This window comes from Erithacus rubecula (genome assembly GCF_903797595.1).
Source record: "Erithacus rubecula genome assembly, chromosome: 1".
Classification (NCBI taxonomy): domain Eukaryota; kingdom Metazoa; phylum Chordata; class Aves; order Passeriformes; family Muscicapidae; genus Erithacus; species Erithacus rubecula.
Window position 1 is genome coordinate 82,355,004 of NC_136658.1, and position 16,120 is coordinate 82,371,123.

At 41.9% G+C, this 16,120-nt stretch overlaps 1 protein-coding gene across 3 annotated transcripts; it reads right to left on the minus strand.

Moving 5' to 3' along the window:
- Positions 1–3,213: 3,213 nt before the first annotated feature.
- On the minus strand, positions 3,214–14,486 carry LOC306799195 (lysozyme g-like). 3 transcript variants are annotated; one of them, XM_079299871.1, is made up of 7 exons: positions 12,751–14,486; positions 8,914–8,993; positions 7,631–7,705; positions 6,747–6,836; positions 5,495–5,691; positions 5,128–5,266; positions 3,214–4,403 (listed from the first exon to the last, which is right to left on the minus strand). In XM_079299871.1, exons 3-7 carry the CDS (start codon positions 7,671–7,673, stop codon positions 4,273–4,275), a joined length of 600 nt encoding a protein of 199 aa, XP_079155997.1. In that variant the 5' UTR covers positions 7,674–7,705; positions 8,914–8,993; positions 12,751–14,486; the 3' UTR covers positions 3,214–4,272. The 3 variants fall into 3 exon arrangements, with proteins under 3 accessions (XP_079155997.1, XP_079155998.1, XP_079155996.1); XM_079299872.1 differs by lacking the exon at positions 12,751–14,486 and having other exon boundaries at positions 7,561–12,270; XM_079299870.1 differs by lacking the exons at positions 7,631–7,705; positions 8,914–8,993; positions 12,751–14,486 and having other exon boundaries at positions 6,747–7,443.
- Positions 14,487–16,120: the final 1,634 nt, after the last annotated feature.

A 16,120-nucleotide genomic window follows, 5' to 3' on the forward strand; every position in this document is an offset into this window, starting at 1 on the left:
CCAAGAGGGACTTTTTTGATAGTGTTTTCCTGCTGCTTCAGTTACTGCTGAAAGAGATTGTTTAATTGGTCCCTCTGCCTGGTTTCTATGAAAGCCAGTCACTGCAGCTCCAGACTGCAGGCTGATCCCTGCCTGAGCCACAGAGGGATCAGCCCATGCCACCTGCAGCTTGACAAGTTGATGAGAAAGACTCCACCTCACACTTGCTCTTTATTGTAGGAAGCACATCTAAATAGATTTCCCAGTAGTAAGATCACTTGTAAAACCAAATCACAGGATCTCAAAAGAGAAGGTTTTTCTTTCCTGTCTGCTGTTTTTTCAGTTTGTTTTCCATTTGCTGACTTCTGATTTTGATTTAGCAGTGTTAGCCTGGGAAGGTCCTTAAACAACATCTATTGCATTTCCCCTCTCTACAAAACATGACTGCAGAGAGATCAGGTTTAGATTAGATATTAGGAAGAAATCCTTTACTGTGAGTGTGGTGAGGTACTGGAGTAAGGCACTGGAATAATCCACTGTCCAGAGAAGCTGTGGATGCCCCAAGTGTCCCTACCTATGGCAGGAGAGTTGAAACTTGGTGATATTTAAGATCCTTTCAAACTCAAACCATTCTGTGATAACATATGATATGTAGCTATTTTTACAGGTTAGGTTGGTCTTAAATGTTTAAAACACCCAAGAAATGTTGCATTCCTTCATTATCCTGAAAGTCTTTTTAAGTATCCAACAAGTCTGCTGCTAAACTCACTGCTATTTGTCTTACCCTCAAGGAGAATGGAAGTATGTAGGTCATTTCCCTTCATTTATTTTGCATATTAGAAAGTCAAAATGTGTACTTTCTCTTTTTTTTTTTTTTTTTTTTTTTTTTTTTTTTTTTTTTTTTTTTTTTTTTTTTTTTTTTTTGGTGCGGTGGGGGGAGTGTGGGAAAAATCTAATTCCTTATTTCCACAGGCTGTACTTTCCATCAGGGTTGTGATTGTCCTGAGCATGTTTTTGTTGATGCAACAGGCTCAAACACTGTTGCCAAGCCTCACTGACTGTCAGCTGAATAGATGAGAGGAGTTACCTCAGGTGCTTCACACACAGTGCTGTAACAAAGAAAACTCCCCAAATGAGATATTCCTTCTTCTTGATTTATCCCGTCTCTGGCATCAACTTCTTTGCTTCCTACTAGAATCCCAGCCCTTTCTGGTTCCCCACCCACTACTCTGCTGCTTGACCTCATTGAGTGTTTTTCACCTGTGTTTATTTAATTGGTTTCAGGACTTTGATTTCTAACTGGTTTTCACAGTTTCTGACCACAATGGAAGTGCTCATGTTCCCTTTCCATGTAGTTCACATCCTGTAGTTTGATGTGCAGTTTGATAGCTCACATTCTCCTTTCATTTTCTGACTGCAAATTTCAGAGAAACTGGTGTAGAACAGACTTATGTAGTTCCACTTGAAAATGTCACCAGTTTGTCCAGAAGCTGCTGATAAGCAGTGCTTTTTCTGCTTATTTTAAAGCCCTTCACATACAAGGGCACTTCATATTTCTGCTGAAAGCATTATCAACCTCATCATATGGCACAACCATGGGTTCTCTCTTAGCCACTTACCAAAGATAAAGATTTGACTCAATCTGAGATGATTTCCCTGCCAAGTCAGGCTGTCAAAACCCTCCTGACAGTTTCCTGTTGCTTTGTTGTCCCACAGGATCTCTTGAAGGAGCCATTCAATCCTTTACTCTAGCACCATCCTCAATGTTTCAGGCAGGTGTCTTGGTCTTTGATTCCCTGGATCCTCTGATTTGGCTTTTCTCTTTCATTGCCTGTGCTTTTGCTTTTTCTTATGTGTTACTAGATATTAGATCATTTGCTTTGCAAGATGTCTGTTGTTTTTGTTTGGTTTTGGTTTTGAGTTTTTTTTCAATAGGCCATTGGTCCAAAGGGTGACCAAGAGTGTGACTGCAGCTGCTCAGGCAGAAAAGAAACTTCCAGTAGCATGGACAAAGGTGACCAGAAAAAGATCAGAGGGGAACAACAATCTGAACTCATTATTTTTCTGGAAACTTTTTGCTCAAATCATAAGGCAGCATGCGACTGGTAGACTTTCCTTAATTACTCCTTCCTACCAATTTATCAAGCTTTAACTCATTTTCTGCAGAGATTTTCTGTACTCACTGCCAAGTGCTGTTACTTTAAACAACATTTGGAACAAAATATGGAATTTCCATAACTTGGAATTTTAAATAGACTTCAAAATGTAAATAATCCTTCATTGTGATGCTGCCCAATTCAGCAGGAAGGTCTGCAGGCCCTTGGGTGTTGCGACCACAACATGAAGCTGCACAGCTGAACTCCTGAGGAGCTCTGAGATCTGCAGGATTGGCAGCACCAGTAGTGGTGACAAGGAGCTTGCTAGCAGCAAGTGAGGATGACATGAAGAAAGCTGCATTCTTATTCATCCTTGTAATTCACCCTCCAGCTTTGTACACATAGGCAGCAATAAGATTCCCTACTCCATCTGAAGTTTATAGAAAAAATAATTCATAGGCTTTACATAAGAGGTTTATGTAACACAGAGGTTTACATAATATAATGCACCAAAAGCTTTATCCTATGAATTTTATGTAAGTTATGTCAAGTAGACAACCATGTGAGACATTCCATAAATTTGTATTACAAAGTAATGATTTTAGTAAAATTATATTTATATAGTGCAGAATTCACTAAAGACTAAATAAAATATAGCTCAATATTTGTGGCTGCTCAACACTGAACTGTTTATGGTAGTCTTAAAAAAAAAATCAGTGACATTTGAGATAACCTAGCATTCCCTCTGGTCTCTAGAGATGATAAAAGTAGTTTGCTTGTAACGTGTGTTAATCATGCAGAGTCCTTGCCATGATGGTAAGCAGATGACTGGCAAGACAAGGGGCACAGTGTTAAAATTGCTCTGCTGGCAAAAGCTGTCTCCAATCCAGCTCTCATACTGCCTCTGTTGACCCTGCCTGGCAGCCCAGGCATGTGCACATCACTGCACCTTTCTGCCAGGCAAGGACTGCCAGCACATCACTCCTGCATCAGCAGTGGTGGCAGCTGGAAGAAAACTACCCTGACACCTCCAAAATGGTAATTTGAAAGGCTAAATGTGAACATTCCTTTTACCATGTTCACAAGCTTGAGTCAGCAGCCAGGCTCAGGCCCAGCTCTTCTCACCTATCCGGCACCATTATCCCCTCTCTGTTCTCAAAATGAGTTTTAGACACCTTCCAAGAGTACTGAATGGGGTTACTTACTCAAGTTGTAGATTGCTACCCTCTGAATCCCATGAAACTGAAAAAAAAAAAATAGAAATAAACACTGGGATTTAACATATATCTTTATTTCTATCTTATTCTCATTATTTTTCTCTAATTCATGAATTCGCACCAAGAGACCCATCCACTTTCAAACAGACCAGAGCTCATTCACTTCTATTAGAAACTGGGATTCCTGGCAGAGGGACAGATGCTGAAATGCTTTTAAATTCAGAGGAAACTCAGCAAAAATGTGCCAAAGCTAAAGCAGGAAAGCTTGTAGGGTTTTTTACCAAAACTATTGCTGTGATACAGGTCCTGATGTGGGTATGTGTGGGGCTGACTCCTGCTCTGATGGAAAGGCATTTTGCCTGTTGTGGCACTTGCAGTATTTTCCATACAGATGCCCCTTTGAGACCTCCAGTTATACCATGGCCATGAACTCAGGAGACCAACCAAAGCATGTTTTAGTATTGTCCCCCTCAAGGCTGGCTACTGGAGCATTCAGCTACTGCAGAGACCAAAGGCTCACTGAGAAGTCTCTTCATTGCTCCTTATTCAGCAGCACCAAGGGAAGGAAAGCAGGGTATTTGTCCCTTTATTGGCCATGGAGAGGGTAGGAGAGGGATGCAGATGGGAAGAGCACAGCAGATGCCCAGGGAGAGCTGTTTGTGTCCATGTCTGGGAGATGCACAAACAGCCCTGGAGTGCAGCTTTGAACAGGAAGATTCACCTTCCTCACTCAAAATTTAAACATTGCTGATCTGTCCCCATCTGCCTTTCAAAGGTCCAGACGTGGGGGTCTCCTGGAAGACAGTGCTGAGCTCGCCTATCAGCAAGCAGGGCTGGGATTTGCAGGAGCAATTAAGGTGGCATCAGCAATGCCACCAGCATTGGTCCTACCAGGAGACCTGAGGAGCTGCTCTGGGTACTACAATCACTGTTGGGCCAGTCTGCAGAGGGGAGGCTCAGTGGCAGGGTGGGTTTATGATCTAGAATCCATTTCTCTTAAAGTACTGGGCTCGCCTAATGACGCCGTTGACGTAGTTGTAGTTTCTGCTGCATGGGTCTGCCTCGTAGACCTGCATGTTGCCCATTTTTGCATGGTAGGTGCAGATTCCCCCTGGAAAGAGTTGAGAAGGAGTTGTTATGGAATTGTGAATAAGAAATAGAGATTTAAGAGCAAAAATTTGTAGCAAAAAAACCCACACATCTCACCAAGCAAGAGCTCCTTGACAAAGTGCCAATTGTGTGTTATTGTTGAAAAGTGACTGATTTTGTAAAATCTTTATTGCTATAGTTAAGGAGTCTATGATTCTCCAAATGCAGGGGGAAGTGGAACATTACAACCAGAAAAGGGTATAATCAGAGCAAATAAGGGCAGTAGTAGAACAAGGAAGGAAGAGTGAGAAATAGAATAGGGTGAACAAACCAGCACACAGATAGCACATGGACTACAAGGAAACCTGAATCACAATGTTCCTGGACACAACTTAACAGATTGCCACAATAATCCTGTTGTGTTGTGATGCCTCAGTTTCTGCATTCTCCAGTTACTTTTACATAGTTACTTTCTATCTCATTTATCCACCTAACAGTCATTTCTAATTGCTGGTCTGCTGGTCTGGTACTGCTTCTGTTAAACTAGAAAACTCTGCTTCTGGTTGTTATTTCAGGGCTTTGAGGATTTCTTTTGTTTATTTGGCATTTTTGGTGGGTTTTTTTGGTAAGAGATGCTGTAAAATCTGCCACACTGGTGCTCTTTTTCCCTTAAAAGTGACACCAACAGGCACACAGCAGTCCCACCAGTCAGTCTGTCCTTTCCTAGCACAAAGCCCATTCTGTACCTCTCAGCTGCCGGTCCCAGGTCCAGGTAGGATGTCTTGCCCGTACTTCATTAATGGAAAGAACCAGGATATTTGAGCACTGATTTATGTGTTCTTCACTATCCCACGCCACATAGGGTTGCAGTTGCTGCCTGCTGATCTAGGAAAGAGAAGCAAGAAAATGGGTGTCCGTCTGAGTGCCACCCTCTCTTCGTTGCACTCCCAGGCTTTGACTCATTGAAGTGACCTTACTCAGGACAGCACCGAAGCACAGCCTTTGATTTAGAGGGGTTGCTTTTCCCAACACAGAGCAGTCATTTGCTAAGATAAAGCCCTGGGTATGCAGTGCATTACTGTGCTGTTGCTCACCCTTATCACCCTGGAGTACCTGCATCAGGCCGTACTTCTGCCGTCCCTGGTCCCAGCCGTTGTTCAGGAGCAGGCCAACCCGGCTCTCCTGGGACATGATGGCACCGATGAGTGCTGGGTCCAAGCACAGGTTGCTGGCTACTCTCTTAATTGGGATCTCGTATCTCCTGAGGCGTACGAGGTCTGCCTCAGCAGTTCTCCTTATCATGGCATATCCTGCAGTGTAGGAAAAGGCAGACTTACACACACCCCTGTCCAAACCCCTGGCTTCCCCCTGGAGCTGCTGTGTCAAAGGACTAACTCAAGTTTTTAAGAAATCACATCTATAAGAAGTAGGGCAGTGGGGTTTGAGGTACAAGCACAGCTCTATTGGCTCTGACCATGGCCAGAGAGCTGTTGTTCCACTACCCGAGGATGACCAGGGGAGCAGGGAGGCTTCCTAGGAGGTGGAATGCATGGTCCTCTTCTTCTGACTCCTGCACCGCTGGAGTGAGAAAAGTGAAGTTTCAAAATGGATTTGAAAAAATTGACCACACTGCAGTAACAGCTGTGTTCTGTTCCTAGAGAGCGGGAATCTTTTTATTGCAATTTTTTCCAATTTTGAAAGCAAATTTTGAACAGTTTGGAAACAAGCAAGTAGGTTCAGATCTATTATTGAATGCTTACAGTTAGGTGTCTGCCCTGGAAGAGCCTACCTCTGAGGAACATGGCAAAATCCCTGGAGATATCAGCAGTGTGAATGTGACATAGCTGTGTGCTGACACCAGGCAGTAACACCAGGAAATAAAGAGAGAAATGTGAAGGAGTTACCAAAAGTGAGTCAACCAGAGGTAGGATGGCTACACACCTGGGACTTTCCTCCTGTAAACTGTGTCTCTGCCAGGTCAGCACTGGCCAGCTCAGCCAACATGCCAGCACTCAGGATCTGGCTCTTTGTACCTTACCCTTGGAGCAGACAAGCCCTGGGGCTTTGTGAGGAGGCTGATGCTTAAGTCCAGGCTCATGAAGAAGCTATTTTAACTGAAAAGGGGTGGTACTATTTCCCTTTGCTTTGAGACTGAAGATCCTGACCATGGGACATGAAGTTTGCCCTTCTACTTCACATCAGGTCTGTGGAGGCTTCATTTGCTATTTTTGGACAGGAATTGTTGTTTTCTCCCTTTTTACTGACTGAATAGCTGCACCACATTTAATTTGGCAATAGCAGAATGTAAGGCATGTCTCTGTCAGGTACAAACAAGTTGACAAATCAAGCAATAAATGATACATACCACAATCAGAGGTTCTTACAGGTGTACAGGAGATGGTAGGGGCTTGAAGAGCACTTATATCACCATAGCAACTGTAACTCATGGATGGAGCTGAAATATGAAACGGAGGTGTTTGAGCACAGAAGATCTCAGAGCAGTATTCAAGTCCTGCAAGTGCATACAAGCCAAGCACAAGAGAGTCCAGACCTGCAGCCCACATCCCCTTGTGTTGGCCCTGCTTGTACAGCTGCCACTGCTCTCCAAATGTCACCAAAGAAAGGTAGAGAACAGAAATTGGTTCAGGTTGAATATTGAAGCAAATTGATCTAATGGCCATTTAGATGAATATGCATCTGCCCCTTTAGGTCTAAAGAGGAGAACCAGAGCCTCTGCATTTATTTCAGAGGGCTGTTCCCATTCAATGCCCCCCAGTGTTTGTAACCACTCAGATGATGGCTGGCAGTAGCTGAGCACCCTGGCTGGGATTGTCTCCTGCATCCCTCAGGAACTTGGTAAGGAATTAATTCAGGAGAATGTTTGCCTCAGTCTGGGAAAATTACTCTGTGTCCTCAGTAACTGAGGAACAAATAGTCTTCATCAAACACATTGCCACTTTTGTGAGACCATTTCTGAGAAGGCAGGAATATTGGGTAAAGTTAGCTGGGAAAAACAAGAGGAGACATGTCTGTGGCTCCCTAGGTTTCAGTCCTGTCCTCCAGACCAGCTGGTTTAAAAAACACATGGGCAGCAGCAGCCTCATACAGCAGCTGAGGACCTTCTGCCACACAGGATCTTACAGAGCCATGCAGAAGGGGAGCCTCAGGCCTGACTGCACCTTTCCTCTCCAAGGTCCTTCTGCAAACAATTCCCAGTGTGCTTTAGACAGCAACCCAAACCAGTCTCACCAACAAGGGCTGAAAGACCCAGCAACAGCAGTGCAGGGATCATGGTGATGGCTCTCCTCAGCTGTCCCAGGAGACCTGGAAACACAGTGGTTTACAAAACATGTAGAAATTACTGCTGATTTTCAACAGCACTCTAGCAAAGTTGGCATGCCAAAAGCTTCCACCCCGAGGCACCAGACTGGGATAGCATTAGCTGAAAAGGGGTTGGGCAACAGAGGTACAAAAACAAGGGGAGCCTTGGGGAGATTGGGATCAGGGAGGTCCCTGTTGGAAGCCTGGACTAGCAGGGGCTTTTTTAGCCCCTCTCAGTTGTCTTTGTTGCTCACATGGCCCCTTCTGAAGGCCCAGAGTGTGTCCTTCCAATGAGCAGATCCACTAGCTTTGCTTTCCATAGGTGCTTGAAGTCTAATGTGCTATAAAACACACACAACCCCTGCCTCTCTGTTCAAAAAGGGTGGCTCTTTTCCTTAGCTTTTGGAAAAACTTATTTTCAAATATCAAGAACTATGATCCTTAATACTCTGCTAAGAGGATGCAAGGCAACTCCAAGATTTATTTGCTGAAATAATACTTCTCTGTGTGATATTGGCAGATAACCACTTTACTAATAAATGTGTGTGTTGTGTCTAGTAATAAAATTCAAAAATGTCATCAGATGATAGCTATCAAATGCAAAAAAATTGACTGTATTTGCCTTGCTGATGAGGACATTTAAACTGAGCAGCTTTTAGGGCTTGCAAATGTGGGGTTTTTTCCCAAGAAGATTTCAAACACAAAACACACCATGAGTCTTGTAGGCAATTAACACTAATCCTGTTAACACTTGAAAACACATTATCAGTTTTAATACCATGTGACCATTTCTCTAGCCTGCAAACCAGATTGTATGGATGCAGAAACACAAAAATCCAAACTGATATAATTGGAAAGACTCCCTTGTCCTGACTGAGCTTATTTAGGCCAGCAATGCTCACGTCCAGATCAGGGTACACTCAGTAGCTCCATTTGAGCTTTAACACTAAAGCTAAGTATTCACAAGCCCAGATCAATACAGCTTGACCCAACACCTACATATTCAATGTCAAATCCATCTGGATCTCTATTGAAAGCTACAGCATGTAGCTGTTTCCACATACAGAAATTTTTTTTCACTCCCATCACAAAAACTTCATAGGCCTTATATAGAAACAGCATAACAATCACAATATTGGCAAAATGCTAAATCAAAACAAATCAAGGCTTCTGGATCTACATAAATATTCTGAGAGTGAATTCAGACTCACCTGTATTCAGTTGTCCTTCCTCTGAGGCAGGTCACTTGATGACTGTTATATATATATATATGTAGGAAAAGGTATCCACCCTATGGGCTTTGGAATGTTAATTCCTACCTAGTGTGATGACTGTTTTAAAGTACAATAAGTAATATATATTAAGAGCTTAGAACTCCAATGATTTCTTTCATCCAAAGATTTGCTCAAGTAGGGGTTAGTCAGATTTGGTACAACTCTGTGAAAGGAAATAAACACTGGTTTTCCTCCATCAACAAGCACATTGATGCACAGTAAATGACTTGCAGAGATTATTGAAGTGAATCAGTGGCAGAGGCCAGGCAGATCCCTGTGTAGTCCTCTCCTTGTTTTGCATCTGGACATATTTCTGGAAGGATTGTTTTAGACTTGTTTCCTTGATGATTTCAGATAGGCAAGCTTTTAATGAAGTATCATACTTCCATGTGAATTTTAACAAGGACAATTAAGGAAAATCATCCCACTGCTTCATTGCTTACAACAAACCTAATTCAGGACGGGCACTTGGCTGAGAGCAGAGGCAGGGTCTGAGTTTAAGATGTGGGGAAGCAGGAGGTTGCAGCAGAAATCAGGAGGAAGAAACTGGTCTCTCAGCAGCTGAAGTTAGTGGGGACACACAGAGGGACTCTGAAAGACTTGCACTTTGCAGCCAAGACATTTTTCACATGTCTAAAACATCTAAGTCACTTGGAGAAGGAAAGACAGACTGGGAGACCAATACCCTTCAATCCTGTTTCGCTTGCCACATTTTTCTCTTCCCTAGACTCTGCCCAGCATTCATAGAGGTTAGGAAGGCCAAGATTCTCTTCTGTTAGCTTTGTCTTCATTATTTAATGCATTACAAATCCATCTGTTCCCATTGCTGTTTTGGGCAGGTAGCATGTGGCAGGTAGGAAATGCTGTTTTGGCCAGATACTAATTGATATGTTCAAAACCAGGCATTGTTACAGGAGGTTTAATATAAGGGTTAAGGTGAGCCTTAAATATAGAACTCCTGCTGAAACTTTCCCAAGATTACAACAAAGCTAGGCAATCATTCTTCATGTACAAACCTGATATCTCATTGTGGTATCACAGGCTAGACTATCATGTAATCCTTTCACTGTGGTTTAACATTTTGAACAGCAGAAGGAAAAGTTTGACATAATAAAAGTTTTGACATAAGGTGCACATCCCTGTGGTTTTCTCATGGTTTAACACTTAGAAAATAGAAACATCACATGTACAATGTGCTTTAATCCTTTCAAAGGAAATAGCAACTAATTAAATGCTGGAGGGAAGGGAAACCAGAAGAAATTATCTGGGAAAAGCTCATAGTGCACAGCTTGATGGTAGCAAGCCCAGTAGCTATATTCATCCTCTACAGAGCAAGACAATTTATATTAGAAAGAGATGTATTCTCTCAGATAGATTTTTAACAATTTAGTATTAACATCTGGGTATTCTTTATAAAAACAGCATCATATTAGTGACAAAAAACGAACATTCCTCTGTTACTGAACTGTGTTTATATTGATAACTTGGGACCTATAACCTTAGGTAAGATAGATTTCCTAATGTGTTGTCCACTGGTCCTTAAGATAAAGTTTTGAATTTAAATACTGTTTGCCTTTGCTACTTACTTTTCTCTTTCATTTGTTCCTATGTAATCACATTTTTCTACATTTCACAGTAGTCACAGGAATTCTTAATGCCTATTCTCTATTACATTGCTCGTTATGAACTTATTGAGTCATGGATGTTATATTTTAAATACAAGTTTTTTTAATCTGTGCTGTCATAAACTCTTATGTCCCTGGGGCAGATTCCTTCATACAAATTCCACTGTAAGCTCACATAAGAGGATACTTTTTCAGCAGTGTTATGGACTTTTTCTTGCTCAAAACCTCTTTATCCACACAAATTTTTCCAACTGCCTTTTAGAGTAAAAGCCCAAAGCAAGTCCCCTCTATGGAAACATTCCCATATGCACTGAATGGAGCAGGGCTCTCAGCCAGTGCATTTGTCTGAGGCACCACCATGTAATGAGAGCTGCACCATGTTAAGAAACACCATCTTCTCCTCAAAGGTGTTTGTGGGACTGTAAACTACAGTGTAGGTGAGCCACTTAATGAGAGTGGACTGCAACTGTCACTAGTAGAGCACATTTTTTCATTTTAACGATAGAATTAATTTGGAAAATTACATCAGGAGTACAGTGTCAAGACCTATTCTCCTCGTGCTGGGTCTGCACAGTGTGTGACTGGGAGGGAGGGAATGGAAAGTCAAGGAAAGAGGAGGATTTCACTTATCAAATAGTATCTGCATCTTCTTAAATTTAAGAAGCAGGAAAAGTTCCTGGTATTCATGGGCACCCTGGCATTAAGCTGCAGTCAGTGACCACAGACACACTTTCTCTGTGGTTTGAAAATGACACTGTTGGTTACATTCAAGTAAAGGGAGAGCAGAGTGGACAAAAAATGTTACCTGACACAATAGCATTTTCCACTTGTCTTACATAAACTAAAAGGGACCACTCCTGAGACCTAAAACAAACCAAGGTTCAGTACCAACAGTTCTTTCCTAATCACAGATTTTCACTTTATATTTTTCCCCCTTATGCCAAGGGAAATTTTTCATTCTGCTTAATGGAGAAGTGATCAAAATGGAGCATCACTTTGAAAAGTACTACATGCTACACATGTTGTTCTCCTTCAGGTTGCAGGTTTTAGCATCACATGTCACTGGGTGGTGAGAATACCATCTAAAATTATTTGGAATGATACCTACATTAATTATTGTCTCCATTGTGAGTTTGAACTTGTTTCATAACATCAACAGATGGATTTCTCATGTTGTTCCTTTTGTCTCAGATATAATTATAGGTAGCACCAGATATTCAGACTTTGTAACTGCTTTATAGGGAAGCTGCCCATCACTGCTGACGTAGGTTGGATACCTGCCACTAACTGACCAGGTAAAGATGCATTGTAGCATCATCTCAGACAAATCCTCTACAGTTGTCCTTCTCAGCTTTTAAAGGGACACACCTAGTTTAGTAATTAAATTTCCATAGTATTTTCTTTGTTACATCTAGTATACCTGGAAGTAATCACAGAATCATTTAGGCTGGAAAACATTTCTAAGAACATCTAGTCCAACCATTAACCCAGCACTGCCAATTCCGCCACTAAAACATGTCCCTAAGCACCACATCTACACATCTTCAAAAATCTTCAAAGTTGTAAGGCATGAGGATCTCAGTTTTCACTGTATTCAGAAGCAAACGAGTGCTGAGGGTCCCAATCTCTTCCTTTATCTTGCCTTTCTGAAGAACGCATATGAGCATTGAAGTAATATCCCACTCTGCATCTCTCTGGCCTTCACATAAAATACCTAAGGCCAGAAGTGTTTATGAGGGAGGAAAACAAGTATTTTCCTTCTGTTCTCCAAACTGAGGTTTTTAATTTTACTGTAGGAAAGGTGTCCTAGCAGAAAGGTGACTGGATTGGATTCTATGAGAGCTTTTTCATGTCCCATCTTAAATACAGATCTACCACTTAAAGCAAGTAATTCAAAGTTTGAGCCAGGTTAGGGTCCTGCACATGGGTTGGGGCAATCCCAAGCACAAATACAGGCAGGGGGATGACTGGATTGGAGCAGCCCTGAGAAGGACTTGGGGACATTGGTTGACAAGAAGCTCAACATGACCCAGCCCTGTGCACACACAGATCAGAAAGGCAGCTGTGTCTGGGCTGCACCAAAGTCAGTTGTGGCCAGGAGCCTAGGGAGGGGATTCTGCCCCTCCACTACAGTCTCGTAAGATCCCACCTGGAGTAACACATTCAGCTCTGGGCTCCCAATGTAGGAAGGATGTGAAGCTGCTGGAGCAAGTCCAGAGGAAGGTCACAAGGATAATCAAAGGGCTGGAGCACCTCACCTATGAATACAAGCTGAGAGAATTAGGATTGTTCTGCCTGGAAAAGGATATACTCTGGGGAGACTTTATAGCACATGCCACTACCTAGAGGGTCAAACGAGAGAGTTGTGGAGGCACTTTGTACAAGGGCCTGTAGTGACAGGATAAGGGGGAATGGCTTCAAATTGGCAGAGGGTGGGTTTGGATTTCATACAAGGAAGAAAGTTTTTGTGTGAGACACTGAAGCAGGTTGCCCAGAGAAGCTGTGGGTGCCCCATCCCTGGAAGTGTTGAAGGCCACACTGGATAGGGCTTTGAGCAACCTGGTTTCATGGAAGATGTCCCTGCCATTGGGCTTGGAACTGAGTGATGGTTAAGGTCCTTTCCAACACAAACCATTCTGTGTTTTGATGATAACTATTAAGGGCATTCTTGTGTGCCTGGAATTAATGATACAAAGCATTGAGGACTGTTAACATTCTAGAAAACAAACAGGAAATAATTTCAGGCTTTTTTCTAGGGCAGTGCACTAACAAAAGAAATAATTAGCAAGGAGGAAGTAGATCAGGAAGGTAATTAATGTTGTTCTGTACATTACAATCACCTGATTTTCATGCATTGAAAGCCAGTTGTTACTGGAGATTACATGGCTTGTGAAGAAGGTAAATTAATTTTTAAACCTTATTTTTCTATAAGAGTCACATGTTGGAGTCATACCACCAGGTAGGTTATGCTTGAACATTTTATGTTCCAAAATGCATATTATATTAATAGATTCAACACTGAACTGACACATCTATGTGGCTACTATATCAGTGTTGGCTCAGTTTAGGCAGCTCAAACCATGGCTGTAACAATTAAGGAAAAACAAAAAGTAGCTTTAGAATATGGGCTCATGGGCTCCCTAAAACTAAGTTTTCTTAACTACTTCCTTTCCATCAACAAGCACCCAATATCTCTCAGTGTATATGCACTTAAAATTAATTAACCAAATTTGAACAAGGTATTTTTTGGGGTGATGCTCTGGGGTCTTATGCACAGCTTTAGCCAGTTTGATGTGTTACTTTAAATTGATGAAAAGGTATAAGCATAAATTCCCTCCTGTAGCATATGATACAGAATGGTGCTCTGCAGAGGGACAGGGAACAAGGAGCATCTGGCAGACTACAATGTCTTGGATCACCACAGCCATACTGGACTGGCTGGATGCTGAAGGCTCCCAAGCATGACCCAGGAACAAAAGATCAGAGTAGGGCTTTTTTGTGTCAAATGTGGTAGAACCTATCTCTGTTTATCCTTTAAATGTGGCTCAGGAGCAACATACCCCTCAGAAGAGTTCTCAATCAGTCTACTCTAACATCAAGTACCCTCATCTTCTGATTCTTAGAGGCTTTTCTTCAGCTCCAGAGCACAACTCTCACTCTCAAACTATCATATACAGCTGTTCTAAAGAGACAGATCAGCCACTACTGACAGAATTTTCCTTTCAAAAAGTGGGTTACACAGCTATTGTATATGCAATGAGTAAAAAAACCATGTTATTTCTGCATCAGTTAGTGCTTGTTTGTGTGTATATGAGAGATGAAGTGACAGCATCCCTCACACTGGTTTGAGAACACCAGCTTTACTCTTATGGGGAAGACAAAGGGCTTGTCAGAAGCTGTACTGGTCAAAGCCCAAATTTCTACAGAAACAACCGAGACCCTGCTTGGTTATTATTATTGCCTTCATGCTTTTTAAAAATTATTTCATACCAAGCATCAGGCACAGACTTAAGCACTAATCATTATTGAAATTATATGCTGAGTTCAGGCAAAAGCTCCATCACTTCCAAAGCTATACCTGAACATCTCTCATCTCTTTGTTGTCTAACAACCTTTCATAGCTGACACATATCAGACCAGGTACCATTCTGTGATTGGTCTGGGCCCATGTCATGCCCATTAGTCAGTCATGTCCTCACACAGCTCATCCATCTACTGTAAGCAATTAATGACATAAAACCTGTGTTCCTTCTGGATATTGCAAATCGTCATCATCTCATCTATCAGCCATATGGCCACTAGATTGCTGTTGAGCAATCTAATCTTTCTGCTTTTCAAGTCTGTACAACTGACATATATTTGAGCTGGAGTCTTCTGTATCGTGACACTTCTAGCCTAATGTCCCAGGTCTTATGATCATGGACAATTCATTAATTTAACCTGCATGGCAAAATCATTAAAGTCTACAACAGAAGAGTAATTTGCTCCTCACTACTCAATTAAATGAATTTCCCATTTTAAAAAAAACTTCTAGGTTTCAGCAAAACAAGAATTTTTGGGTTTGAATTTTTAATCTCAAAGTAACATGTAGGATGGAGGTTTAACCAAGAGGACTGTTCAGTAATAGTTTTAATGTTCCTTCAAGACAGAATATGCATAAAGCAGACATAAAGTAAAGACTTGAAGCAAATCTATGAGATTGCTACTTGAGAAATAAATTTTAACTTACAGTATGAAGAGTCTCAACTTCCCTTTTTACCCCTGTCCATGGCAGGGGGGGGTTAGAACTAGGTGATCTCCAGGGTCCCCTGCAACCCAGCCCATTCCCTGGGTCTGACTCTACCCAAGCCACGCATTCCTGCAAACTCCTTGTATCAGCACTAGAGTATGTGTGGTCACATTACAAGCCTGATGAAGGAAGAGGTCCCAGGAAGGATGAAGGAAGATTAACCTAGAAAAAAGATCATCAGCTTAAAGTGACATGAAACCACAGACTCCAAGCAGGATTTGCACCGAGTTTGTAACGAGGCTGTTCACGTGTAGAACTAAGTCACCTCCAACAACGCACCGTGCTGGAATCCTGACGAGCCCACACATTCCCACACAGCATGCACACATTAGGGGTGATTTTGTATTTCCACAGCTTATTCAACACAATTAGGGCTCAGTGATGAGTCCTGCTCAGACATTTGTAAAAATACTGCTGGAACATTGGTTTCCTGAATTTTGTGCAACTGGATGCAGAAAAACGGAGCACTTTCTACTGCATTGAAAGAGCATTAAAAAGGGGATCAATGTGAAGCACATCTCCTTTATGCATCTCCTAGAACAACAGGCAGCTGTGTAATTCTTAAGCTGATTGTGTTCTCAAAGTGATCCTGTATGTTAAGACAAAACGGTGTATTGCCTATTAGAAATCTAGAAATGGCTCATAAAACACTTTCTGATGGACTTTATTAATAGACAAATTAATCCACAGCATCTAGATCTCCTTCTTTGAAAGGATGCAGTAGTCAACA

Excerpts from the sequence above, each read along its gene's own strand:
- LOC306799195 (XM_079299870.1), bottom strand. The coding sequence starts at position 7,062 with ATGGCCATTAGATCAATTTGCTTCAATATTCAACCTGAACCAATTTCT. Across the intron at positions 5,267-5,494 it reads AGAAGTACGGCCTGATGCAG|ATCAGCAGGCAGCAACTGCA; the intron begins GTACTCCAGGGT and ends TCTCTTTCCTAG. Across the intron at positions 4,404-5,127 it reads CTGGGACCGGCAGCTGAGAG|GGGGAATCTGCACCTACCAT; the intron begins GTACAGAATGGG and ends AACTCTTTCCAG.